The 26,864-nt window shown below is 34.8% G+C and overlaps 2 protein-coding genes across 2 annotated transcripts; both read right to left on the minus strand.

The window, feature by feature from the left end:
• Window positions 1-5,342: 5,342 nt before the first annotated feature.
• Window positions 5,343-9,496, minus strand: LOC148623744 (uncharacterized). Its single transcript, XM_088565822.1, has one exon. The coding sequence runs from the start codon at window positions 9,052-9,054 to the stop codon at window positions 7,234-7,236; it is 1,821 nt and encodes a 606-aa protein (XP_088421948.1). The 5' UTR covers window positions 9,055-9,496; the 3' UTR covers window positions 5,343-7,233.
• A 7,995-nt stretch (window positions 9,497-17,491) lies between these two features.
• LOC148623745 (cholecystokinin receptor type A-like) lies at window positions 17,492-19,883 on the minus strand. Its single transcript, XM_088571146.1, has 2 exons — window positions 19,644-19,883; window positions 17,492-19,074 (listed from the first exon to the last, which is right to left on the minus strand). Exon 2 carries the CDS (start codon window positions 19,046-19,048, stop codon window positions 17,861-17,863), a length of 1,188 nt encoding a protein of 395 aa, XP_088427272.1. The 5' UTR covers window positions 19,049-19,074; window positions 19,644-19,883; the 3' UTR covers window positions 17,492-17,860.
• Between the last annotated feature and the right edge of the window lie 6,981 nt (window positions 19,884-26,864).

Consider the following 26,864-nt stretch of genomic DNA (forward strand, 5'->3'; position numbering starts at 1 on the left):
ACTTTTAAAATGGAATAAGTCATAGTGACACCAAACTTAGAATACAATGAACCAAATATCCAAAAACTAATAGACTTAGTCCACGGCCTAATCCCTTTTTGGATTCGGCGATTTAGATACTTTTTGTTTTGACGGTGGTGGTCAAAACAAACAAAAAATATTTAATTAAAGTGCCGAATCAAAAAAGGGATTATCCACGACCAAGAGCACACTCACGGCATGTGTGTTTACAATCGAAACTAAATATAAAAACCAATATTTCTCTTTGTTTTTCCATCTATGATAGAAAAAAATCATCTATGGCTTTATTTTCTACTTTTCTTCTGAAAGACAATCGGCAGACTTCATATTTTTTTTTCAAAATAACATTTATAAATAAAAACTTTTGGGTTGGGGGTCAGAAGGAGGGTCGGTAGGGTGACCGGAAACATAACATATTTTTAGGCCTAATAGGATGGTCTATCCATTACTCCAGTAGTGCTAGAGATTGCAAGCTATTATGTTGCAAAACACATAACATAGAGGAATCTGTTGAGTCGGGGTAGTCCAATTAGCTGCCCATTACTGTAACATGAAGTTTCGCGGACTTTTCATCATACATACAGACATTATATACACGTAATAGTAGAGTGTACACGTAAGTACATTCCCGAGGAGCTCCAGCAATATTTAGTTTTGCTATATATTTATACAATGTATGTCAGACTGCATGTACTGACAACTCTTAATATGATTTTTACTCGGAAGTCACATGAGTGGCTTCGAGTATTATAAGTATAAGAATGACAAAAGGGCTTCCGGCAGATAAATTCACGGACGGATATGCTGTCTTCAAATCAATGCGTGATTCTCTTTTAAACTTTAAATATTTCACCGATATCCCAAATGAATGATATTTCGAACATTTTCAAGTGTTAATTTTCAGCTAAATATTGTCGAACTGGTAAATCGAGACGCCAAACTATTTTTTGCTGCTTGGCCGCGTAGTAATTTCAAAGAAGATAGTTAAAAACTACCCTGGTTCCCGGGACTACTGGATACTGCGATCGGGAACAAGTCTAGTTAAAAGCCAATACAACTTAATTGTCTCTTTGGGTGGTGTTGGATTTTAACTATGCCCCGTGGATGGTATTATAATCAAAATCATTTTATCAAGAAGCGTCACATTCAACATCATCAGCTTCCTTTTTCCTTTTTTAAACAAATGCAAAAATCTTATTTTCACGATATTTGTGTACATCTTTGTTTTGTTTTGCTGCAGGTTGGAAGGGAAATATGGGTTCAACACCAAAACAGTCTCAAACCTTGGTCCATGTCATGACCGACATGACCAATGCTAGAGCACATTGCTTTAAAAATGAGCATCGGGAACCTATCTTGCAGGTTGCACGCCAAGCGACTTCCGAGTTTCAGCACCTTCGGTGCTTTGATTAAATAAAACTATATGAGCCATGAAAACTGATTTGTTCAACGTGTCATAGTTTCCCTTTTCTCTTTCGTCTACCCTGGACTTGACTTTTTATGCTAATGATTTCCTTGAGCCTATAGCTCATGGAAAGGTAAAAATAGCTTCATTTTTTAAATGTACAAACCCATTTGATCCACGACAGTATAAACCGCTAAAAGAACAATGTTTGAACGGGTCATAGTTTTCCTTTCCTCGTTTGTCTACCCCGGACTTGACTTTTTATGAACAACTCTGCGGTTGTTTCTGGAAAAGCAGATGACGCTTACCCTACCGGTGCACCTAGTCCATGCTCCCAGTTTTTAGTGGATTCCGAGTTGCTCATTCGCTTTTGTTGCTTTGTGTGTATGATTTTAGTTACTTTGTGTTCTTTGTTGTGTATGTCTATTTTCCATGTCTGGTCTTTGTCCCTGGATTGCATTCTTTTGATTACCGCTATAACCTTGGTTTCCTTGATTACTCTTGTTTATGACTTCATACCAATAAAGTAAGGTTTGTACATGTACATAAAAATAATTTTAGTCACATACATACTTAAACATTTGTTAAAAGTGTGGGAGTTTTGTTAAGTATTTTGTTGAATTGTGAAGAAAACTTACAGGGTTTAATGAAACAGAGATTCTAAAGTTAATGACAGTGTTGTGAAGTACTGAATGTACATACACATTATGTTGGTTCTTAAACCAAATAATACTGGCAGTGCCTCTGGTATATTTTATACAGCTGCAAAACAAGTACTATAGTATAGGAAACATTTTCCAGCCTATTTAGGAGTTGATAAAATTGTTTGGTACAAGATTTAGTTGAAATATTGATTTTGAATTGTTAACTCAAATTCTTCATATACCGGTATTGTAATTTTGATTCATAAGAATTTTGAATGTTTTCTGTGACTGTAAGTGGGAAAACTTGACAGTTTTGCAGTTTTATTCGCTTTTGAAAGAGAACTGTTTAACTAGGACTAATGTAAAAACAAAGACCTTATATATGTAACTTCTTAGCAAGTCACAAAAGCTAACTGCTAATTTGATCCTAAGGAAAAGTAAATGACAGGTTTTTTCAAGAAATTGAAATGGAGCAGGCCAAACCCCGAATCTGCCTATATATATATATATATATATATATATATATATATATATATATATATATATATATATATATATATATATAATATAATAGTGTCACAGCAAAACATTGCGGTCGTATATTGGTATGGTGCTGACAGCGGCGTCATCGTCGGCGGTGTCTGTTTTGATATGATTTTACTAACTACTAAAGGAATGCTCCTATTTACTTTGCCACGAGTAGGTCCGGGTGTCAAAAGAATAGTCCTACAGCAGCGCTAAGCTTGTCGTAAAAGGCGACTAAATATTGCTTAGAAACCTAGCCGGGGGCTAGGCGCTCTGCCCACAGAGCAACTGGGATGTGTGCCCCAGGTGGTGGAATGGGGTACCCCTGGTATGTTGCATGTTGGGGTTGTCAGGCTATAATACGGAAAACCTGACCGCAAACCATAGTGGTGCACTGTGTCGGGAAAGATGCCACGTTCGTCGCACGTTAAAGAACCCTACTGTGGTATTCTCCCGGAGTAGGAACCATAGGGCTCCGCTACAGGAGGCTAAATTGCCCGACCCTACCTACCTCTCCCTATTTCCAGTGGCAATAAAAAATTGTCGACCCCATTATCCTTGTGTCCCATCCCATTTTTCATTTCATCATCATCATTTCATGTTCATTTTATCATCCACTTCATGTTCATCGCCTGAATATAGCTGAAATATTGCTGCTCGGGCGTTATACCCCAACAATCAATCAATCCTATTTAATTTTGAGTTTATGGCCCCTACCGTTTTCAAATTAGGGCCATCCGTGTAACTGACAGATACCACACCGTTGTTTCCTCTAATCAAAAAAAAAACCAAAAAAACTGAGAGTCCAGAATTTACCAAGCTCACGTACATAAAGTGAAATGGTCAATCCTTAACATGACATATCAAGTTCAACACATGCATGCAAATACACCTTCAAGAAAGAAGCACTGTTATATGTATATGACTTGTCTTATGATTATGGCAGGCCATTGTGGAATTTGTTCCCCATTCATTGATGTCAGTAGATATTTAGTAACATTTGTTAATGGATATTTATCAACATATGCATAATTCAATGCGAACACATTCAAGACAAAACGTATGTATGTTCAAATCTGCTCTTCGGGCAGTACCAGTCTGCGCCCACACTTACCCCTCGGGCAATACCAGTCTGTGCATACACTTATATTATTTATTAATAAATTATGGAGGATTTATTAATAAACAAAGCAATAGTATATCTAGAATACTATCTGTGGCATTGAAAATAGCCAAGAAATCTAGAAAAATATTTAAAACAAAACTAAATAAAAAAAATCAAAGACTGAAGTCATCAAAGTCGCTAATCGTCAAATATTCACTGTCACTGATTTTGGCATACTTTAAACATCCGAAATGGTACAAATGCGATATGCTTTAAAATCGGGGGACGCAAAAATCTTGGTTCCATTGATATTATTGCGTACTCTTTCGTAACCGTTCCGAATGGCTATAAAATGATATCGGTGTACTGATAATATATGTGACCTTTATATAATCAATTGTAACGAACGCCTGTGTTAGAATCGGAAACTGTGTAAAGTTACATAAATTCAATGCTAACCGATAATTTTATCTTTTAATGTAAACTTCCCGTTCTAATACAAGCAAAAAACAGCATAGACATGTCTATGATATGTTTTGAAAAAGGTACGTTGTAGCTATAGCGACCGTTGGGTCGCTTGTGATACGGAAAGGGAACCAGTTTATGTACCAGATTAAGCAGCTGGCAATGAATATTCATAAATATCGGGGCGTGCTAATGCATATGATCTATATAGTTTTGTAATTAGCCTTAGTGCCTGAATTGGAAACAGGGTTATGTTCAAAGCCAATTGATCATTTCATGTAAACTTCCCGTTCTCATTCAAGCAAGATAGATACGTAGAACGCACGTGTATGATATTTAAGAGGTACATTTTTTACCTCGTATGAAGCTAGAACTATAGGTGTAAAATCACTATTAAAAGTCCCATTACTTTCTATGTTGAATTAAGCAGTTTTTCAAGGTCCCAATCTTTTTTAAAGTTTGTTAAAATGAACTTTAACGGGTTTTATCATAGAGGGGACCCTTTAAAGACTCTCTCATAAAATTTGCAACATACCTTTAATGGCTTCTAAGAAAGAACGGTGAAGTGAAAGTAGGCAGGTACTAAACATACTTTCCTTTTGGAAATTTGACAAATCAATGGGCTTAAGATCTAGACGCTAACAAATTATTCGCTACATCATAGTTCAGAACTGTTGCATTCAGTACATGTGTACCTGACATGATAAGCTTTCATATGGTACCCAGTTTGCATATACTGGCTAAATCACAAAAAATATACAATGCATCCTAGGAACTACTTTTTTTTACTGACTACTTTCTGCAATGTGCAGGCGACTGGTTTCCCTTAACAGTGGTATTATATCTATAACGCTGTGGCGGTGAACACGGCGAAGATCTGCTGGATTATGAGGCGTATAACTATACATTGATGCAAATCATATGCGAATATTAAATACAGAAATTACGAGTGCAAGAAGTCGCTAACAGTATTAGCAACTTAAAAAGGAAAATACTTAATACATATCCTATTAATATAGAATATGAAATCAATCATTTTATGATCCTCACAACATTGTGAATGTATTAAATTCTCATTTTTTCCAGTCAAATTGCAGATAAATTAGTATTAATACCTCAGATTTTATTTTAGTTTGTTGCAAATCTTTACATAAGAAAACACATGGGGATACGAAGATTTCAAACTGAACTTTATTCCTGTAAATGAAGTATATAAACAGTTTGAAAATAGACTTGAACAAATCGGCGGGTTTACATTAAATCACAGGGGCTTGCTCCCATCATCAAATATGCAGTCCAACTAGTATATAAACGCGAAAAGGGTGATCTCAGATTGGGGATGCCTCGCTTCAACCCATTTTTTTCCAAATAAAATCGAGTAGTTTACTATTTAGTGTACTGCAATCACTTGACAGATAATATTCAAACACATGTATCACCATCAAATACTTCTAATTAAACTCAAGTATTAAGTTGAATGCTGACTTGTTGAATCATGCATTGTGTGATAGATAACCGAAGTATGAAGATAAACACTGAAATAAGTATTGAAGTTTATGCCCTAGACAGAGACGTAATTTTCAAATCAATAATGATGTTATTAAAAATTGATTAGTGTAGAAATGAAAACTTTGATTGGAATGAGCAAGTAACAAATATTTCCTTAATAATTTCACTTTTAAACAAACTAAAGGTGTATTTATGGACTCATTGGAGATTGCCATTTTAGAAAACTATATATTTACGTAAATATATAACATATCTCATTGTACATATCATGGTGGTGTTTAAATTTTATTTGTGTTTTTGAAGGTCCCCATGAAAATTAGAGTTACTTACTTACTAATGTCCATTGAAAACGTCGATAATGCTTACACGTATTTTGAATTTGCATCAATGCGTATTTGAATTCACTTTGCGTTCACATGCGTTATCAAAAACGTTAAATTCTCATTGGACTGGTAAACCGTCCGATCACACGGCATTTGAATGCTTTATCTTCAGAAGCGCATTAAAAAATTCGCACTATTTCAATTCGCATTGGAATTTCGTTTTACGTGTGAACGCGTCATTAGAATTCGCATTTAATGCGAATTGAATGCGCATAATTTGACCATGTGAACGCACCATCAGTGTGCGTATTATGCAATTGGCACTACCGATACATTTTATAATCATGCGCTTTCGTATTCATGCGAGATTTTGCCTCTGTCGTCGTTACATGATATTTGTGTGTGTGTATTTGTCTATTTCCTGACTATCGTATTTCCGGTTATGTGTGGGTTTGGAAACTAGGTATTGCCTGTTGAGAGTGCGTGTCCCTGACTATTGTCATTGCAGGTTGGGTGGACTTTTGAGTTTGTCCCTGACTATAGTCTTTGAATCTAGATATTGCATGTTCTATGTGTGTGTGTCTCGGACTATCGTCATTGAATCTAGTTATTGCCTGTTCGGTGTGTGTGTGTGTGTGTGTGTTTGTGTGTGCGACTATCGTTGGGATACTAGGTAATGCTGGTTAGGATCTCTTAGACTATCCTAGCTGCCAAATGTCATTGTTTCATAAAAAAGTACATGTACTACCTTATGTTATGATTTAGTAAAACATTATATGTCAGTTTATGTCAGACATAATACATGACATATGGATCTGTAGCCATAATTTTATCATGGACTAAGAAAACGTTGAACAAATCTTTCCATGAGGACCAATATAGTGTTTCCTTTATTTTTTATTACCAAATACCTGCCGTTAATTTATGGCATTATTACGGACATTAAGTAATTGTTGATGTAAAAGTTTGGAAACCGAAATAAAGTTCTATCCTCCTTAAACTACAAACATGTTAAAACATTAGAACTACAAATGTTAAATATTAGTACCAAAAGCATTTTCTGAAAGGAGGGGATAAATACACCACCAAATCATACTAATATATGAATAGTAAATTAAAAGATTAACTAGTAAAACAGGTATAAATATTCATCAATGACATTGATATTATACTAGAATGAAGACATGGGAACAAGAAGTAGCCTAATATGTACTCGGTATTCACATGAATTCCTCTTTACTGTCTGTAATACAATTTTCTTCTCCTGCATGCTGCCCTGCAGTCTTTCCTGAAGTTGGCGTTAAAGAAAGAATAAATGATAGGATTTATAGCACAGTTTAAAAGATAAGAACGGTATAAGGCTTCGTATACAGTATCGAATTCTTCATCAAACGTTAGCGGCACGACCGGGTTGATAGATCTCTGAATAACTACCCCTAGAAACGGCAGAAAACTGACAATATAAACAACTGTCACAACCAATAACATAAGGGTCGTCTTACCTAGACGATGAGTCCTTAAGCTTCTTTTGGAAGGTCTCATCCGACTCTTATTTGATCCGCTTAATGAAATTTCACCGGTATAACTAGGAGAACGCGATTTACACGATTTTCTTCGAAAGTTTTCGAAATCCAGAGCGTTCGGAAAGCTGTTTCGAAACAACTTACATTTTCCTAGAAAAAAAGCCTTTTCGTCAGATGAATTGCTGTTGAGTGGAATGTCTAAACTAGATGTTTTTGAGAGATTTTTTTTTTCACATGATTCTTTATCTGGAATGTCTATACTCTTAGTCTTTAGTGTAATTTTATTGCTAAAAGATTCTTCATGACTTATTTCTTTTGAAAGAAATGTTCCGGTTGATGCTTCCGTATCAATATGGTCGAAACAGGCGTTAACTGAAAGAAGACTTTTCGTGCGTTTACTATTCATGTCAATGTCTCTGGGAAGTCTTTCATGAAACGTTTTTTCTTGTGAAGAAATGGAATATTTTTTAATATTATCGTTATCACCGAAATTTGAACTACCAACTAATTCATCAACATTTGAACATCCATATGAGTTGAGACTTTTATCATTTGTTTCACAACGACCTTCCGATTTTTGTAAACCGTTGTCATAATTATCATTTGGCATCTTAATATCACCAATAACAGCAACGGGCGCTGGTTCGTACTGATAAAGATTAGACTCGTCTGTACGGCAGCATACATTTAGGCTTCTTGTGGATCCGTGGGCGCTGCTAACTTGGACAACTCGTGTGTCTCGGCAATCAGCCACATGCGACGACGGGTTTTCTATCTGAATATCTGGCACATTTCTTTTCGAAGTAAATTGTCCGCCAACTAAACTAGAAAAGTTTCTTCGTTTTGCCATCTTAATTACAATAGAGATGTATGATGCAAGTAGTATGAAATAAATTCCACATGTTGAAAAGCACATATACGAATAATAAATTAATGGGTATATTGTGATAACATACGAGTCATGAATTTCACATACCTTTTGCGTAATATTTTCATTGTCTGTCCGTGCATGGACTGTTCGGGGACCGTAAATAACCAATGAAGGCCATGTAAAGCTCACGGCCATGATAAACGCCATAGCGGCCATGTATTTAGCTCTTTTAAGAGTTATTTGTTTTCCATGAGGTTTACAGACCCTTTTATATCTATCTACAGCAATTGCTGCCAATATTACAGCCGCTGAACTGTTACACGTATACGTAGTAAACCTGGACATTTTACACACTGGTCCTATGTGAAATACAAATGGATTCAGCAACATAACTATTTCGGTAGGTAAAGTAGCCGTACAGTTTATAAGATCAAACACAGCAAGCACTAAAATAAAAACAGTTGTGGAATTTTTTCTAGTCTTCTTGGAATATACATAGAACACGGTAATATTTCCAGGTAGTCCCACCATGAATAAAAATGACGTGTAGACCAAGCCATAATAATTAATTGAGGTTATTACATCGTCATATGTGTTGTTAAAAGACAATGAAATAGTGAATGAAGTATTTCCTATACTTGATCTTACTCTGTCGTCAGTCATCTTAACCGAAGTTATCTGTGACACAATCCACCCTTTTAATTTAATAAACGTGTCTCGAGTGGTTTCTGAACAACAGAACAATTATAGAATCCAGTTCGTCCTTTTAAAGACAGAGCGATCAATACTTGCCCGCCGATTGTCACATCGAAGCAAAATGATTTAATTTCCATATCCTAAATCTGTTACATCTCCCGGGGAAAACTATCACAGATGACTCTCAGTAAGCTCTCAACTAGCATGAGCATTTTTGTGTTTGTTATTCAGCTATGTTTTAACGTTCTCCTGGGAATCACTTGATAGCAGAATAATCATGATTTTCAAATGTCGAGATGATCTATAGTAATTCGTTAAATAATGAATCAAAACTATGTCCCTAACCAATTCGATCGTTCGATTGTATTTGTTCTCGGAATGACAAACCTTATTTAACTAATGGTATCGAATATAGAAATGTCATCATGTGATAACTGCAATATATTTTCGACCCATGATTATTCAGTGGTTATTTGAAATCTATATTACAACATATAAATATTCTAGCAATCATCGTGATCTAAAATGATCAATTCCATTATGATTAAGATTCATAATTAAACGTGTTACCAATTTATTTTGAATATAAGGAATGACTACATATCATCTTTATTAGCGAAGTCAATATAAACTATAATCATTTGAATTGTGATGATATCAATGCATCAGTGTGTATTCCACAAACAACGGACAGGCTCTGTAGGTAATAAACCTAGTAACCTGTAAATAACTGTACCAACGATAGATGAAAAGTTACACAACTACCCTTGACCTGCTAGGAGAAGCCGCACACACCGCCGCTACGATGTGTAATTAATTAAAGCAACAAGATATTGAGATACCACATTTTTAGCTCACCTGGCCGAAAGCCAAGTGAGCTTATGCCATCACTTTGCGTCCGTCGTCGTCGTGGTGGACAAATTAAAAAAAATCTTCTCTGAAACTACCGGACTGACAGGTTTTAAACTTGGCATGATTTTTCCTTAGGGTGTTCTGCACAAAATAACCGTTGGGATTTTTGATTCATGAAAAAACATGGCCACTTTACTAAAAATAGAAAATAGAGGTCAGATTGCAGTTTTTTGCAAATAACTAAAAAACCGTTGCCTTTCGCAAATTTCTGGCATGGGAAAATATTGTTCAGCATCATGAGACGGACCTATGCCAAAATTATCAAAACGATTGGTCAACTGATGTAGGAGTTACGGCCCCTGAAACAGTTTTTTTTTAATTTTCGCATGTGCAACTTCGAAAATCTTCTTCTCAAAATCCATTGCATAGAATTTAATGAAAGTTGACATATATGTTCATTAGGGTATCCCATACAAATTGACTGTTGGGATTTTTGATTCATGAAAAAACATGGCCGCCATTACTAAAAATAGAACATAGGGGTCAGATGGCAGTTTTTTGCAAGTAACTCAAAAACCGTTGCCTTTAGCTAATTTCTGGCATGGGTACAATTGTTAAGCATCACGAGAAGGTCCTATGCCGAATTTTTCAAAACCATTCATTGACTAATGTAGGAGAAATGACCACTGAAACAGTTTTTTTTTGTTTTTTTTTTTACATGTACAACTTTGAAAATCTTCTTCTCTAAAACCATTTAAGATCATTGAATGAAAATAAGCATAATAGTTCTTTAGTGTATTGTGCTCAAAATGACTGTTATGATTTTTAATCCGTGAATAGATATGGCTGCCTATACTAAAATGGAACTTAGTGGTCATAAGACAGGTTTTTTGAAAAAAAAAAAAAATGTTGCCTTTAGCAAAACTCTGGTTCAGGTCGTGAAAATGCTATGAAAAGCATTTCTTGCATTTGACAATTTAGTTGATTTCAACTCATTCCTCAACTTTTTCAAATAAGCAAATGGTTAACCAGGTGAGCGATTCAGGCTCTCTTGAGCCTCTAGTTTACCTTAGCAAACCATTTGCATTTTAGAGACACAAATAAAAAATGAAAAATAAAGAAACGAATTGTACAAATTGACTTACTAATAAAAGCTAAAATCATACTTAAGATTCTAAGTGAGCAGAGAAATTGAAGATGTCATGTTTACTGATTCTTTTAACATTTGCAATAAGCCTCTTGTTTTTACCTAAAAAATGAGTTTCATAATTTTAAGCCAGTTTTTGACAGTTTTTTAATAGCAGAATATGGGAGCAACATTGAGAAAGTACTGAATATCTTATTTTTTGTCTTTCTTTTAAGGTTTTTGATTTTCAAGATCTTACGCAGTTTTATATTTTCGAATTCTTCTCTTGATTTGTTCATTCATACTCCGTCTTACTAACTATTGCTCCTAAATAATTAATTAACTCCTATTACATCTTGCACATTTTGCCCTTTGATGGTAATTAGCTTTGTCTTTCCATTACTATCTTCCAGTCCTGTTTTTGTCTGTAATTTCTCCAATATGTTGACCTTTTTGCTGCAAATTATTGGTTTTTTTTTCTGTTTGATTGTTGCACGGATGGACGATATGCTTTATCTATTTTTTCGAGACTCATTCCATAATGTTTCGAAGTCATCGAAGATTTGGTCAAGAGAGAGGTTTAGATGAAATGGTGAAATACTCGACTATCAAAATGTGCCATATTAATTAAGGAGCAATTTTAGCCCCTATAGCTATACTGTTGATTTGGTGACAGTGTTCGTAATAAAAAGTAGTTTGTTTATATCAGTTCTACAGTACCAGGAAAGGGAAATGGGGAACCAGGATTATAACGTTAATCAAGAGAAAAAAAGAACACAATCCAGAGATAGTGACCATTGCAAAGAAAATAGCTTTTCTATTAACACCCACCGAGTTCATAAAATGTCACACCGAGGTTGATGAGACGGCAAAGAAAACTGTTACATGAAGAATAACTAAGTTATGGTGGTGCAGATGGATACACCGTAACGATCAACGAGTTCATGATGACGACCATGTAGCAACATAAACCTTTTCCATGAACCTAAGGTAATTGCAAGAAGTCAAGCACGGTGCAAAAAGTCCGCGTAGTTTCGGTAATAAGCTCTGGCATAACGTAGGAGTTGTAATATGTAAACTACTTACACAGATGCTTAATGGATATTACCACAAGTGAAAGGAAAGTTGACGATAGATTTCCTTTTCCATCGATCACTAAGAGTAGGTCAACATATGAAGCTGATTACATACATGTAGTATCCTTTATCCCACGTTCTTCGGATTTATTCCCCGGAAGTAGCTTGATGGGAAAGCCAGCAGGAGGTTCAAAAATATTTGAGGTGTCATTCCACTATTTCTGGTTTCAATTACTTTTTATGTTAAATTCAGCTTTTTATAAGGCTTATTTTTTTTACATCAGTACAGATGGTGCTAGAGGGGTATCATTATGATGTTCACCCTTTACCTTAACTCTCATAAAAATACCTTATGTGCCTTCTAAGAAAGAACGGTAAAGTGAAAGTAGACAGGTGCAGAAATCACTACTTTCGTTTTGAAATTTAGCCATATCAAGGGGCCTAGAGTTTTTGTTCAGAACTGTTTTACCCTACACTGAATAAAGAAAATGAAGTTTTTAGAGTATTGCTGATTCATTTAGCTTTCAGATAACACCAAATTTGTATACCTCTACTAAACAAGGAGAATGATAGGATGCAAACTTATTAACTTATATGTAATTTTTTTTTTTTTATAAAACTTGAGTTTCGAAGACTTATGGGAGAAGAGTAACTTTTCAACATCTTCCTGAGAGCTGCCGACCTGAATCTTCATCTTTTTAACATGCATACGAATAGTATTAAATGAGATTGTAAAAAAATGATTCATGTTTTTCTTTTGTATTAATGTTGAATCGGATTTGTAAAAATTGAAGTTGCACTCGACAGATGCGATTGAGTTTCTCTGTTTCGTAAACAAAGTTGACCTGGTCTAATATAGTAAAACTTAAAAGTAAAAGTTGAAACTTTGATTAATTCCGATTTTGGGTAGTAGAACTTTCGTATATAGATAGATGCAATACTTGTGAAGATAAAGAAGTGAAAAGTGCATATTTTAGACAAACCGGGAAGATTCTGGTCATCACCCCTCTATATTAGCTGGCTGTTTCTCAAAAAGTGCATAATTTCGCACAAAGTTTTAGAATTAAAGCCATGAACAAATAAGTAGAAAAAGGTACACTGTTTTTTTTCCATAAATACCATAACTGCTTTCTTTTCTTGGCAGTTTTAAAGTGCCTGATACTGTAAATTAGAAAAGTAGTTTTGGGAAATCACCTTTCAATATGTTATGTTAACTTATCTTTTTTTCCCATTATGTTACCATAGCTACAGATTTTTATGACAAAATATACCATAACGTTAGGATTTTAAGAATGTATAAATTTTATTGTAAAAAAAATGTTGGATTTGCTTGTTTTATTGTCTCAGTTTAAGTTTATTTGCACAAATTGACAAAAATATCTATGTAGCCTAATTATTGCGTGAAACCTTAAAAATTCCACGGACACCTCTATTAATTTGACATTTTGACATAGTATTATCAAGTCTGCGATATCGTGTTATATTATAAACTACTGTTTAAGACAAAAAGGGAGGCTAAAAACCAAAATGCTGGACTTACTATTAGGCCTTAAATCGATTCTGTGTTTCCGATATTTCTCGCAGAACAGCTCACAAATTCGCCACTGAGTTTTGATAACTATCTTATGCATAAGCACTTCGCATAAACTGGTCATCTGCTTTACTTTTAAAGTTTGCTAAAGCAGTCTTCTCACTCACAATTATCATTTTAAAAACAGTCATATAATTCTTTATGAAATTCCAAATCTTTCCATGCAATTTAATTCATGGAGTATGGTATGACAATTTAATAATGACCAATTTCATTCTCTCGGTATAATGTTAATTTTAACCATTTTCTTAAAATGTTTTATCGCTTTAAGTAAATCTCTTGGGAAGTCACACGAAAGTCGCTGGTCGTTAACAATTATGGTTTAATTCCAATGTAACAGCATAAAATCCGAATTATTTTAATGTGCGACAAAACAAACTGATATGTAAAATTCTGTATAAAATTTATATTAAATAATTGAAATCTTGGGTAAATCGATGATTCAGTTCAATATCGCTCGGAATGAAACTATTTTAATGAAAATATAAAAATGGAATAAATACAAATTTTAAAAAGAAAAAAATGTGACACTTAAGACATATAGAATAGGTAACTAATCTAGTTCTAGTTGCAATAAATTAAATGAATTTCAGAATCTCTTTAACAGTACAATCAGGCGTAGTAGAAGAAAAACCAATGCTATATATCCAACAACAAAATTCCTTGATCTTTTAGTATCTGTCGTAGTTCATGCGTGAATGAACTGTCTCTATTGATACGAAAAAGGGCAGGCAAATGAGTACTTATCAATCGGTGGTAATTTATGGAATGTCATAATCATTGCATTGCCTCTGCTTTTATAGAAATTGACATAAGAGGAAAGCTTTCTCTGACCGAAAAGTAGGTAATGTCAAATTTGTTATATGTATTTATATCTTAACATTCCCCTAAGCCTCAATGCGACCATTTCGCATTTTTAGGACGATATGACCCCACCCCGATTAAAGTAAATTTGTGTGGATCGTTTAGTACAAATGGAATTTTAGGAATGAAGAAAGTTCTGAAGGAAGAACAGAAGGTGAGACGGACGAAATGGAATCATGATTACTATATGCAAACAGTTTTATAGCGGAAGTTTACTAATTATTCCTAGAAATTTTATGAAAATACGTAAATGCTTGTGAATACAAATTGAAAACCTTTCATCTCAAGTATTCCATGCTACTCTAATGGAAACCTCAGGTACCGTAAGATCAAAAGTCATAATAGCAGGTGCACAATGGCACCATCTACTAATCATCATAAAAGGTTTTATACAGTCCATTAGTGGTTGATGCAGAAGTGTGACTGGCATTATGTACGTGTGTACATGTGTATATATAAAAAAAAACAAAACAAAAACATAAAGAATAAGATAGTACAGATCTGAATGAAAATTTTTGAACAGGTTTTGTGTTTTAAATAGTTATCCATTATATAATGACATCATATCTGTCATTTCTTTAATTCTTATAGATTAAAAATGATATCTATTGAAGCCTGAGTCGTTGCATAATGGAATTAGAACACATACACTTCTCTTACAGCGTTAGCTTTATATAAACCGCCTTTTATAGTGTTGCTTTCAAATAAACCGTCTCTTATAGTGTTAGCTTCACTTAAACCGTCTCACTTGTTTATTCTAAACAAACCGTCTCTCATAGTGTCTTATAGCGCTAGCTTCACATAAACCGTCTCTTATAGTGTTAGTTTCACACAAACCGTCTTTTAACAATCCTTACAAACAAAGTTACATAGCTGGATCCGCAAAATGTACCACCAAACCTCTTTCAAAACTTTTAACTTCTATACTCACAGCTTTCAAAGAGGGTTTGCAGTCCTACCACAACACTTGTTACTCCCGTAGTGGTATTAATTCAATGTGGATCCTAAAAAATTCGAAAGATCTTTTGGAGACAATCAGTTGAAGAATATTATCAAAATATAATAGCATAAAAACCTATGATTTTTCAACACTGTATACTTCTATTTCACACACCCAGTTAAAATCCCGACGTAAAACATTATACATCGTTGTTTGTTCCAAAAAAGATGGTACACCTAGATACAAATATATAGTTCTTGGTAGAAATTCCTCATACTTTGTAAGAAATAATTCCAAATCATCTTCCAGATATACAGAAGATGTCTACAAAATGCTGGAATTTTTTAATCGACAACATATTTGTCCAATGTGGTGGACGCGTTTTTCATCAAATGGTCGGCAGTCCAATGGGAACGAATTGTGCTCCTTTACTTGCTGACCTATTCCTTCACTCTTATAAGGCTGACTTTATACCTGGTCTCATCCGAAAGATAGAATATCGTTTAGCTAGATTCTTTCATCTCATTTTCCGCTATATAGATGACGAATTATCTTTAAACAATCCTAATTTTGGGGATTTGATACATCGCATCTACCCAAAAGAACTTGAGATTACGGATACTACAGAAACTGTTAAATCAGCCTCATATCTGACCTACACTTAGAAATCGATGGTAAAGGAAAACTATTGACCAAACTTTACGACAAACGTGATGACTTTTCATTCAATATTATTAACTTTCCTTTCATCTGTAACAACATTCCTTCAGCACCTGCTTATGGAGTGTTCATATCTCAACTCGCACGTTATGCCAGAGCTTGCCGAGACTACGTAGACTTTTTGTATCACGCTAGAATAACAAATAGGCTTCTGGAGCAAGGTTATGTTGCTACAAGATTGAGGTAATCACTACAAAAGTTATATGGTCGTCATCATGAACTTGAAGATCGTTACGGTGTATTCATCTCCGCCATGAAAACTGATTTGTTCAACGTGTCAAAGTTTTCCCTCCCTCTTTCGTCTACCCCGGACTTGACTTTTATGAGCAACTCGGCGGGTGTTTCTAGAAAAGCAGAGGACGCTTACCCTATCGGTACACCTGGTCCATGCTCCCAGTTTTTAGTGGAGTCCGAGTTTCTTATTTGCTTTTACTTTGTATATATGATTTTAGTTACTTTATGTTCTTTGTTGTGTATGTCTGTTTTCCATGTCTGGTCTTTGTCCCTGGATTACATTCTTTTGATTACCGCTAAAACCTTGGTTCCCTTGATTACTCTTTCAATGTTAGCTGAACATAAACCGCCTCATATAGCATTAGCTTCACATAAACCATCTATCATATTGCAAGTTTCACTTAAACTGTCTTCTACAGTGTGAGCTTCTCATAAACCACCTCTTATAGTTAAAGCTTTACATAAACCGTCTCTTTTAATGTAAGCTTCATATAAAAAGTATTTTTTCATGTTAGCTTCATATAAAAACTCTCTTTTAATGTTAGCTTCACATAAAAAGTCTCTTATAGTGTTAGCTGCACATAACCCGTATCGAAGAGTATAAATCGTCTCTTATAACGTTAGCTTCACAAAAACCGTCTCTTGAAGTTTAAGTTGCACAAAGCCCATCTATTATAGTGTTATTTTCACATATACAGGGCGCCGAATGGGATTGGTGTGGTTTTGTACTCACAATTAAATTTTGTACAGACAAAAATGAATTTTGTTCGACAAAAAATGAGTTCAGATTAACAAAATTTATAACATACAACGAATTTTCATTTATGCGTCATAAAAGTCAATTTTGTGTCACGAAAGTTATACTTTCACCTTGTCCCAAACCAATATCACATGCTGAAAAAGTCGAATGAATATCATTTATTGATTCACAAGATCTGATATTTCGATAAATGATTCTAATAATATTATAACACCACTAGCATCGTTGAACTTTGTCGAAAGCTTTATTGAAATCAACGAATGTACAGAAAATAAGTTTTTTTTTTAATCTATGGGCGTGGGACATGTAATTTTTTAACATAGGTAAATTAGTTTGCACCGGTGATAAATATTTCCTGGTCACTTACAGCGACTGACATCTAATTTTTATATCAAAAAAAGGAACACGCTCTACAAACGTTTTACGTGTATAAACACGTAAAATTAAAGCATCTATATACATTTTGGTACAATGAAAAAGATGACTTTCAAAAGGTGCATACTGATCATTTACTTACAAAAAGAAGACAGACAATGAAGTAACACCGTGCATTAAATCCCCCAAAGAATACCATAGAACCAAATATGAAAGTTATTTTTCTTGGTGCGTTTTAAGGACTCCGTCTATTAAAATGTAACCACAATATCCTGTATAAATTGACACACTCCTTTCTGAACATTGGATTAAAAAATGAGTAAATAATTGGGTTAACTGCACAATTGGCCAAATATGACCTTAAAAAGAAATGATAAGCAATTTCTCCTGAATCAGATAGGTTTAGCCATCTTTCTGGGTAAACTGAGCGATGACTGGCAAGTACTAAAAATGGTGAAAAACACAAGATGTATACAATAGTTACCACGAACAACATGACAGTCGTCTTTCCAATCCGTATTGTACGTCTGTCAAGAACTCTTCTATTTTTTTGTAATGCCGACGGTGCTAAAATTCTATGTCTTGTTGTTGAAGTGTGCGAACTCTCTGTTTCATGTTCCCGAGTTGTTACTTTTGTTTCTCCTCTCCACAAAACTTCGTCACCTTCACAGTTCGCTTTTGGCGTGTCTGGAATAACACTATCATCTGGGTCACTTATTGTTTTGATGGACCGTGTACGGAATTTCCAACGACGACATACTTGAGTGCCAATAACAGAATAAATAACTACCAAAATGGAGAAGACCACTAACGTACAGGCGCACTGTACTAAAATATAAGCCAATGGATATTGTGTATTACGGTACTGATCTTCTATTTGACAGAACTTCAATTCGATTGTAGGCGTGACATTCCTACTCTCTGTCCCGTATAATACCAAAGACGGCCAACAAAAAAACACAGACGTAATGACAATAACAGCAGTTATGATTTTAGCCACTTTGGGGTTTATTGGTTTACTGTACGGCTTACATATCCGACTGTGTCTATCTAAAGCTATAGCTATTAACAACAGAGCACCCCCGCTATTACAAGTATATGTGAAAAAACGGAAAACTTTACATAGAACAGAATGGTCAAACGTAAAAGGGTTCAACATATTGGCAAGTTCAAATGGTAATGTAAACAAACAGTTGGTAAAATCTAAAACGGCAAGTGCTATTATAAATACACGAGTTGAACTTGGTTTCCATCTGGTAAAGTATATATAAAAAACAGTAGAATTTCCTGGGATGCCAATGATAAGCAATATACACGTGTATATGATGGATGGTATATAGATGTAAATCCTTTTCTCCGATATCTTTTCTACTGTCAATGATAGATGTTGTATTTCATCACAAGAACTATTTGTCCAATTCATTACTATAACATTATTCCTGGGTTCGCCTGAGATAAAAAAAAAGCTTACATGAAATATTTTAAGTCGCCCAAAGCACGATACAAGCGACAAAAATATTGTTAAAATCTCAATGTAGGCATTCTGTTTACTTCACTGCTTACAATACAAACCTATAATAACCACTTTGACAATTGTTAGCGATGTCATATGTTCAAATATTGCTTTTGATATAATATTTCTATTCGTTGAACAGAAAATTAATATAAACGGCAGTTATCAAGTACGATTAGAACGCATAATAGCAAGATTTGTTCTTCAACATAAAATAGAAGTACAGATGAGCCTGAAGTAACGGGAAATTTATAGCTATCTTTCTATCATATTCTAGTCTTGTGATAACGCTTGTTTGTATATTCAAAATCCCAGGCAAAGAAATGATATAAAATCCTTACATTGAAGCTGGTATATGATTTAAACATATCAAAATAATATTTACACCATGCAATCATGCACAGTTTAACAAGTATATGATCAGAGCAGAATTTTAAAAGAAACTGCTCAACAACGTGATTGTGCAATCTACCCAAAAGTTGTTTTACAACAAAAATAAACTTACCCCGTTTATTTTTCAGCAATAACAAATAGAAATGCTGTATTAAGCGTTCATCTGTAGTTGACTGTACAAGGAATTGTTAACATATACCCAAACATACCCAAAAAATCTTCCCAGGTTGTATTCCATCTCTCTACTCATTCTATTCGCTAGGACGAGCTTACAGATACTTCAAACTGATCTAAATATCCAATTAACATAAAAGCTAAAGTAAAGCTTTCATCAAAACAAGCTGTACCAACTCATAGCCTTTCATTTTCGTGCTTAGTAGAAGTAAATAGAACTTGGTGCTACCCAATATAATCTAATTTAAACTACTGTAAACAATAATTAAGGTTAATTAACGTTAATCAAATCGTGCTCAGGGATGCATTGGAAGTGGTAAATCGTTGTGTTGTTTAAACATTCGTTATCTTTGTGGTTATTAATTGATGACAATATTAATTTGATCTAATAGCAATCAATGATCAACAAACAATAAAACTTTCCACTTAAGTCAATCACAGGACTGGTAACGTTTTTTTTTTTCAAGTTGTCACGCCCGGTTGTTTGTTCAGGGTGGGGGTCCACATTGTTTGTTTAGGGTTCACGTTGTTTGTTCACGTCCTGTTAGGGGGTGGGTAATCATATCCATAAAGGTTCTTCTTTGTTCTAAGTGGTGAGGTTCTTGTTGTTTGTTAAGGATGGGTATAATCTGGCAGGGATGTTGATTTTCGGCGAGGTTCACGTAATTTGTTTAGAATCAGAAGTCATTCCAGCGATGTGTTCTTGTCAATGTGGATTATTGCATCCGGTGAGGTTCCAGTTGTTTGTTCGAGGTGGGTAATCACGTCCAATCGAGGAGGTTCTAGTTTGTTCAGGGTGGATAATTATGTCCAGCTAAGTGTTTTTAGTTTGTTTAGGATGGTTTATCACGTCCGGCGGGGTTCACATTGTTCAGGGTAATTTATCCCGTCAGGCCCGGTTCACGTTGTTTGTTCAGGGTGGGTTGTCCGGTCTGGCAAAGTTCTTGTTTGTTCGGGACGGGTAATCACGTTCGGCGAAGTTCTTGTTGTTTATTCAGGGTGGGTTATCGCGTTCGTCTAGGTTGTTCTTGTTTGTTCATGGTGGGTAATCACGTCTCCGAGGTTCTTGTTGTTCTTTCGGTAAGTAATCACGTCTGGCTAGGTTCTTGCTGTTTGTTTTGATGGGTAATCACGTCCGGTGAAGTTCTTTTTGTGTATTCAGGGTGGGTAATCGCGTCCAGCGAAGTTCTTGTTGTTTGTTAAGAATGAGTAATCATGTCAGATGTGATTCACGTTGTTTGTTCAGGGTGGGTTGGTCACGTCCGGTGAGGTTCTTGTTATTTGTTTAGTATGGATAATCATGACTGGTTCATTTACTGTTGTTTTCTAAGGGTGGGTAATTACGTCCGGCTAGGTTCTTGTTGCTTTTTTTTCAGGTTTTCGCGTTCGGCGAGGTACTTGTTATTTTTTAAGGATGGTAAATCACGTCTGATCGAGGAGGTTCTTGTTTGTTCAAGGTTGGAAATTATGTCCGACGAGGTTCACTTGTCTGTTCAGGGTGGGTAGCCACATCCTGCGAGGTTGTTGTCCGATCTGGGCGGGCAATAACGTCTGGCGAGGTTCATGTTTTTTTTTATATCTGGGTGGGCATGCAATTACTTCCAGCAAGGCTTATTTTTCTAGAGACACAGGTTCCTGTCTTTAAGCGCTATATTTAACAAGCAAATTTTGGCACAAATACTCATGCTATAATGGGCAAAGGTGGGTTTTAGAGTTTTGAATGTCCTTATTAATAGTTATCATACTATCATGACAAAATAGCGGCAGACTGTTCTTTTTATCGGCGATGTAGTCGAGTCATTGGAAACAACAGATGTTCAGTGAAATAAAAATAGTATAGTAAATGTATGTGTACAAAGACCTACGTATATATAGTCCATTTAATGTCTTAAGGATTATAACAAAAAATCAGATTTTCATCAGAATTCATAAACATTTTGGCAAAGAAAGTTCTAACATCATACGAACTCTGAAATCAACCATCATAAAATAGAAAAGTTTCCTATTACCCTTAATGCAAAATTTTAACCCAATGTTACCATATTTGTTGTATGAGTTCTCAGGTAAAAGGAATAGCTCAGGTACATGAAAACAAAAATAGAAACCATGTGCTTTTGGTATATTTTTAGCTTGACATGTGTTCAATCCATTGAGGGGCTTTTGTTATTTAATAGAAAGGTCATGACAAGCCATGCTTAAAATAGACCAAAAGCACATAGTTTTTGTTTTTATTTATTACTTTTACCTGGTCACTCCTACAAAATATATGAGCATTTTAACTTTGCATAAGGGGTAATGGAAAACTTTTTTTTTATTTCAACATGAAAGTTTTTGGTAAATACTTCACGAGATCGTATGATATGGAAACTGTGTTTGCCTTTTTTTTTTATTTTGACCAAAATCTGATTTTTAAAGATTTTTTTCGTAATCCTATAGAAATAAAATATGCTAAACATATACTTACCATTTATAAAAAAATATTAATTTTATCACGTAAATTGACGTCAAATTAAGAGATAGAAATTATCAGGCAAAAAAACAATGGAAAAATTATATGTACATGCATTTTTCTATGTACACGTAGTTGTCTATGTATATATGTAGTTGTCTATGTACATGTAGCTGTCGATGTACACGTAGTTGTCTATGTACATGTAGTTGTCTATGTACATGTAGTCGTCTATGTATATATATAGTTGTCTATGTACACGTAGTTGTCTATGTACATGCAGTTGCCTATGTACATGCAGTTATCTATGTGCATTTAGTTGTCTATGTACATGTAGTTGCCTAATATATACATGCAATTGCCTATGTACATGCAGTTGTCTATGTACATGGAATTGTCCATGAGTATTTAGTTCTCTATGTACATGTAGTTGTCGATAAAAAACAAACAGATATGCATGTACTATATTTAACTTCATGGGAGGGTCTATACTTTCAGGTTATGAATACCGTAAATAGAAATAAAGGCCGTGTGAAGCGAGGTTAGAATTGGTGAAAAATTAAGACTCCCTGCACACAAAAAATCCCCGCCTGAACTTGACAGCTACATGAATTGACTGGCTTAGTCTATTTTCCGTGATTTTATGCTTGTTTTCAGGTTAGTATTTGTTCGCGAACAGATAAAATAAAACCTTTCAGATATCTAAATTACAATTATTCTTACGTAAATAACGGCTTTTTTCGGTTATTTTATATATACCCCCTCCCCCCCCCAAAAAAAATCGAATGAACCGAAAGGGATACTTACCGTATACATGTGGCATTCATAATCACGGTTTTCGTTTCCGGGGTGGGGGTTTCTGTAAACAGCCACTAAATATCCAGACCGTAACGTGAAAGAATAGTGCACAGTCGTAGTTCCAAAAAGGTTATTCACAGCAAAACAAAATGTTCAGTGCAGAATATCAAGTCTGAAAAAATCGCTTTGATTTTTATTCCTTTTTTGAAATTGTGAATTTCCTTTCCATGATTATAGGTCCAATTTTTTAATGAAGGTTCCAATATTTTTTTTTAATTTCATGATGTTTTAATTATTCCAAGAAATGTTATTTGTTACTTCACAACTACACATTACCAACCTGCCCAACCTTTTGGCTTCAGAGAAAATCGAGCAATGACACTGTTATTAAAAGTAAAAAATGTACAACGATAAATCGCATAAAACGTTGAAGGTAATGTACCATTGTTTTTCTTGGAAAGATTTTATACACAAATTTATAGCATACATTTTGAATAATTATACATTAAGCTACATAAATATTTTGTTTGGAGCTATAAGAAACATTCGAATAACATGAAATACCAAGAAATTCAGTACGCATGTAACATGTTTTTTTTCATACATAATAAAAACTGAAGCTTGTCGCCCGCCGCGAAGCGATGGATGGCGATTAAGTATTCGAGGCATTCCTCCCGAAACACTTCGTTAACGCATCTTTGATACCGCTTGACCAACAGAGAAGTTTCTAGATTCTTTATACATATACACCCAATTATACATTGGAGAAAAGAAACTATTTACACTATACTATGTACACAGTGTTTTATTCATGAAAAAAAAATCAGTACTGCTATTAGTATGTTTTGCGAATATGCAATTGCCTTTTCAACACACAACGTTTTTACCATGACATTGATTCTTGATTTTCAGACGTATTTTTGTTTTTTTTTGTTTTTTGTTGTGTTTTTTTTTTTTTTTATTTTTTGTCTCTGGAATGCAGATGAAATTACATGTACTTAGAATCTACACATTCTACACTCTCTAGCTCAAACGTAAAAGAGGGCGAAGGTGAACTCAAAACCCTGACTTGGAGGAACTCACTGCTACATGTAAAGTTAGTTAGATCAATGACATCATCTGAACGAAAAGGGATAAAATCTCGGTCTGCATCCATTTTTGCACAATTCTTTAAATTGTGAATGCGTGTTTTTCGTCAATTCATTTGCTGAAGTAATTTAATATGTTTAATCTGGAATTCAAAATCTAGAGAAAAAGGAAAACCGCGGAACTTCATAACCTGTTAACCATTTTAATCAGACCAAATATCAACGTAAAAACCGATATCAAAGCATGGCAAAGAAGGTAAATTCAGAGACATCAGAATCCAGATATGAAAATCATCCAAGTACACAGACATCCGAAATATGCAACTTAATGTAAAAACTGACATTACAACAAAAATAAAAGCACTTGCAATATGAATTCCACAAAAACCGGGTGTGACATAAAGTGCTTAGGAACTGCACCTCCGATAGCATCCGCCCCATTGTGAGTATGTAACATCAAAAGCATTGTTTTGTTTCTATTTAAATAATAAAGTTATTTTGTGGGATTTTCCAGTTTCAATATCTAGTGAATGAATACTTATCCGAATTAAGTAAATTTACTCGGAATTTTTTTTATGGCTAAGATGTTCATCTCCAAAATAAGAAAAGATTTTTACTATAAAACAAGAGTTTGCCCAATTACTCCTCTTTGGTTTTGATGTGTATTATTTATTCTTGTAGTTGAACAGAACAACTTTATTAAGAAATGTTATGTAAAAGAGTAATCAAGGGGACCAAGGTTATAGCGGTAATCAAAAGAATGTAATCCAGGGACAAAGACCAGACATGGAAAACAGTCATACACAACAAAGTATATAAAGTAACTAAAATCATACATACAAAGTAACAAAAGTAAATGAGCAACTCGGACTCCACTAAAAACTGGGAGCATGGACCAGGTGCACCGGTAGGGTAAGCGTCCTCTGCTTTTCTAGAAACACCCGCCGAGTTGCTCATAAAAAGTCAAGTCCGGGGTAGACAAACGAGGAAAGGTGAACTATGACCCGTTGAATAAATCAGTTTTCATGGTGCTGATGGATACATCATAACGATCCACGAGTTCATGATGACGACCATAAAACTTCTGTAGTGATGGCATCAATTTTGTAGCAACATAACCCTGTTCCAGAAGCCTATTTGTTAGAGTTCAAGCGCTATACAAAAAGTCTGCGTAGTTTCGGCAAGCTCTGGCATAACGTATGAGTTGTGATATGAACACTCCATACGCAGGAGCCGAAGGGATGTTGCCACAGATGAAAGGAAAGTTTACAATTCTGAATGAAAAGTCATCACGTTTGTCGTAAAGTTTGGTCAATAGTTTTCCCTTACCATCGATTTCTAATTGTAGGTCAAGATATGAGGCTGACTTCACAGTGTCTGTAGTATCCTTTATCTCAAGTTCTTTTGGGTAGATGCGATGTATCAAATCCCCGAAATTAGGATTGTTTAAAGATAATACGTCATCTATATAGCGGAAACTGAGATTGAAGGATCTTGCCAAACGATATTCTTTCTTTCTGATCAAATCAGCTATAAAGTCAGCCTCTTAAGAGTGAAGAAATAGGTCAGCAAGCAAAGGAGCACCATTTTGTTCCCATTGGAATGCCGGCCGTTTGTTGAAAAACACGTCCACCACACTGGACAAATATGTTGTCGATTAAAAATTCCAGCATTTTGTAAACATCTTCCTCTGTATATTTGGAAGATGATTTGGAATTATTTCTTAAAATGTATGAGGAATCTCTACCAAGAACTATATATTTGTATCTAGGTGTACCAATTTTTTTTTGGAAAAACAACGATGTATAATGTTTTTAAGTCGGGATTTTAACTGAGTATGGGGAATAGAAGTATACAGTGTTGAAAAATCATAGGTTTTAATGCTATTATATTCAGATAATAGTCTAGAAATAGTAAACCTAGAAACAAGAATTTCATTACCGATTCAAGAAACGAAATTTCTTGAAAGAATACAATTACTGAAAAAAAACAGAAGCAAGCAGAATTCAATGCATGAAACGGAACGGTTTTGTTTCTGGAAATAGTAATCATCATACTCTAATTACTCCTTTACAGAGATTGGTAAATATGGATGTATAAATTTCTCAGGATTTGTAAGGTTCTATTGGTAGTTATGACTTTTCTAACTAGTATACACTACTATATAAAGTTGCAATATTCAATTAAACGGTCCTTTGATCAATCTGGCTCTCAATTTATTAGTGACTACGATGCATATTTCAGTTATTTGAAAAAATCATTCCCTACAGACAAATTAAAAGTGGTACTTGAACTATTACTGTAAAAATTAACCCCATCCAAGCTTATATCCCATAGATTTTTTTCAGCCTCCCCCTCCCAAAAAAAGGTTCCTCTTGACCAATTTGACCATCTTTTTTGTGAAAATCAATCAATCCCATCCAAGATATCATTCTTACTAACCATTCACCAAAGTTTGAAGAATATTGTGTAAAATGGAGTCGCAATCCAGGCGACACGCAAAAATTGTTGATTTTAAACTAAGCCCCCCCCTTTCCCAAAATAAAGAGCTTCGCGGATACGATACAGCCTGATACGACCACAATGGCCCAGGAGCAGAGCTTAGCATGGAACAAAGTGTAGGCACCATTACGGCGAGTCGCTTGGGGCCGCTTATGGCCCCCAAGCGGGTCCAGGGCAAAGCCATGGTAGGGGGTTCAGGGGGCAAAGCCCCCCCCCTCGACGGAAAATGTTTTTTAGCTGTTAAAAACTGAAATATCTATAGACATGATTTATTTAGCGAACATTTAGTCGAATATTCGTGCATGTCTAGCGTGTGATTTCA

The sequence above is a fragment of the Perna viridis genome, chromosome 2, assembly GCF_037379345.1.
Source record: "Perna viridis isolate PV_CMFRI_1.1 ecotype Kerala chromosome 2, ASM3737934v1, whole genome shotgun sequence".
NCBI lineage: Eukaryota > Metazoa > Mollusca > Bivalvia > Mytilida > Mytilidae > Perna > Perna viridis.

Excerpts from the sequence above, each read along its gene's own strand:
- LOC148623745 (XM_088571146.1), bottom strand. The coding sequence starts at position 19,048 with ATGAATTGGACAAATAGTTCTTGTGATGAAATACAACATCTATCATTG.
- LOC148623744 (XM_088565822.1), bottom strand. The coding sequence starts at position 9,054 with ATGACTGACGACAGAGTAAGATCAAGTATAGGAAATACTTCATTCACT.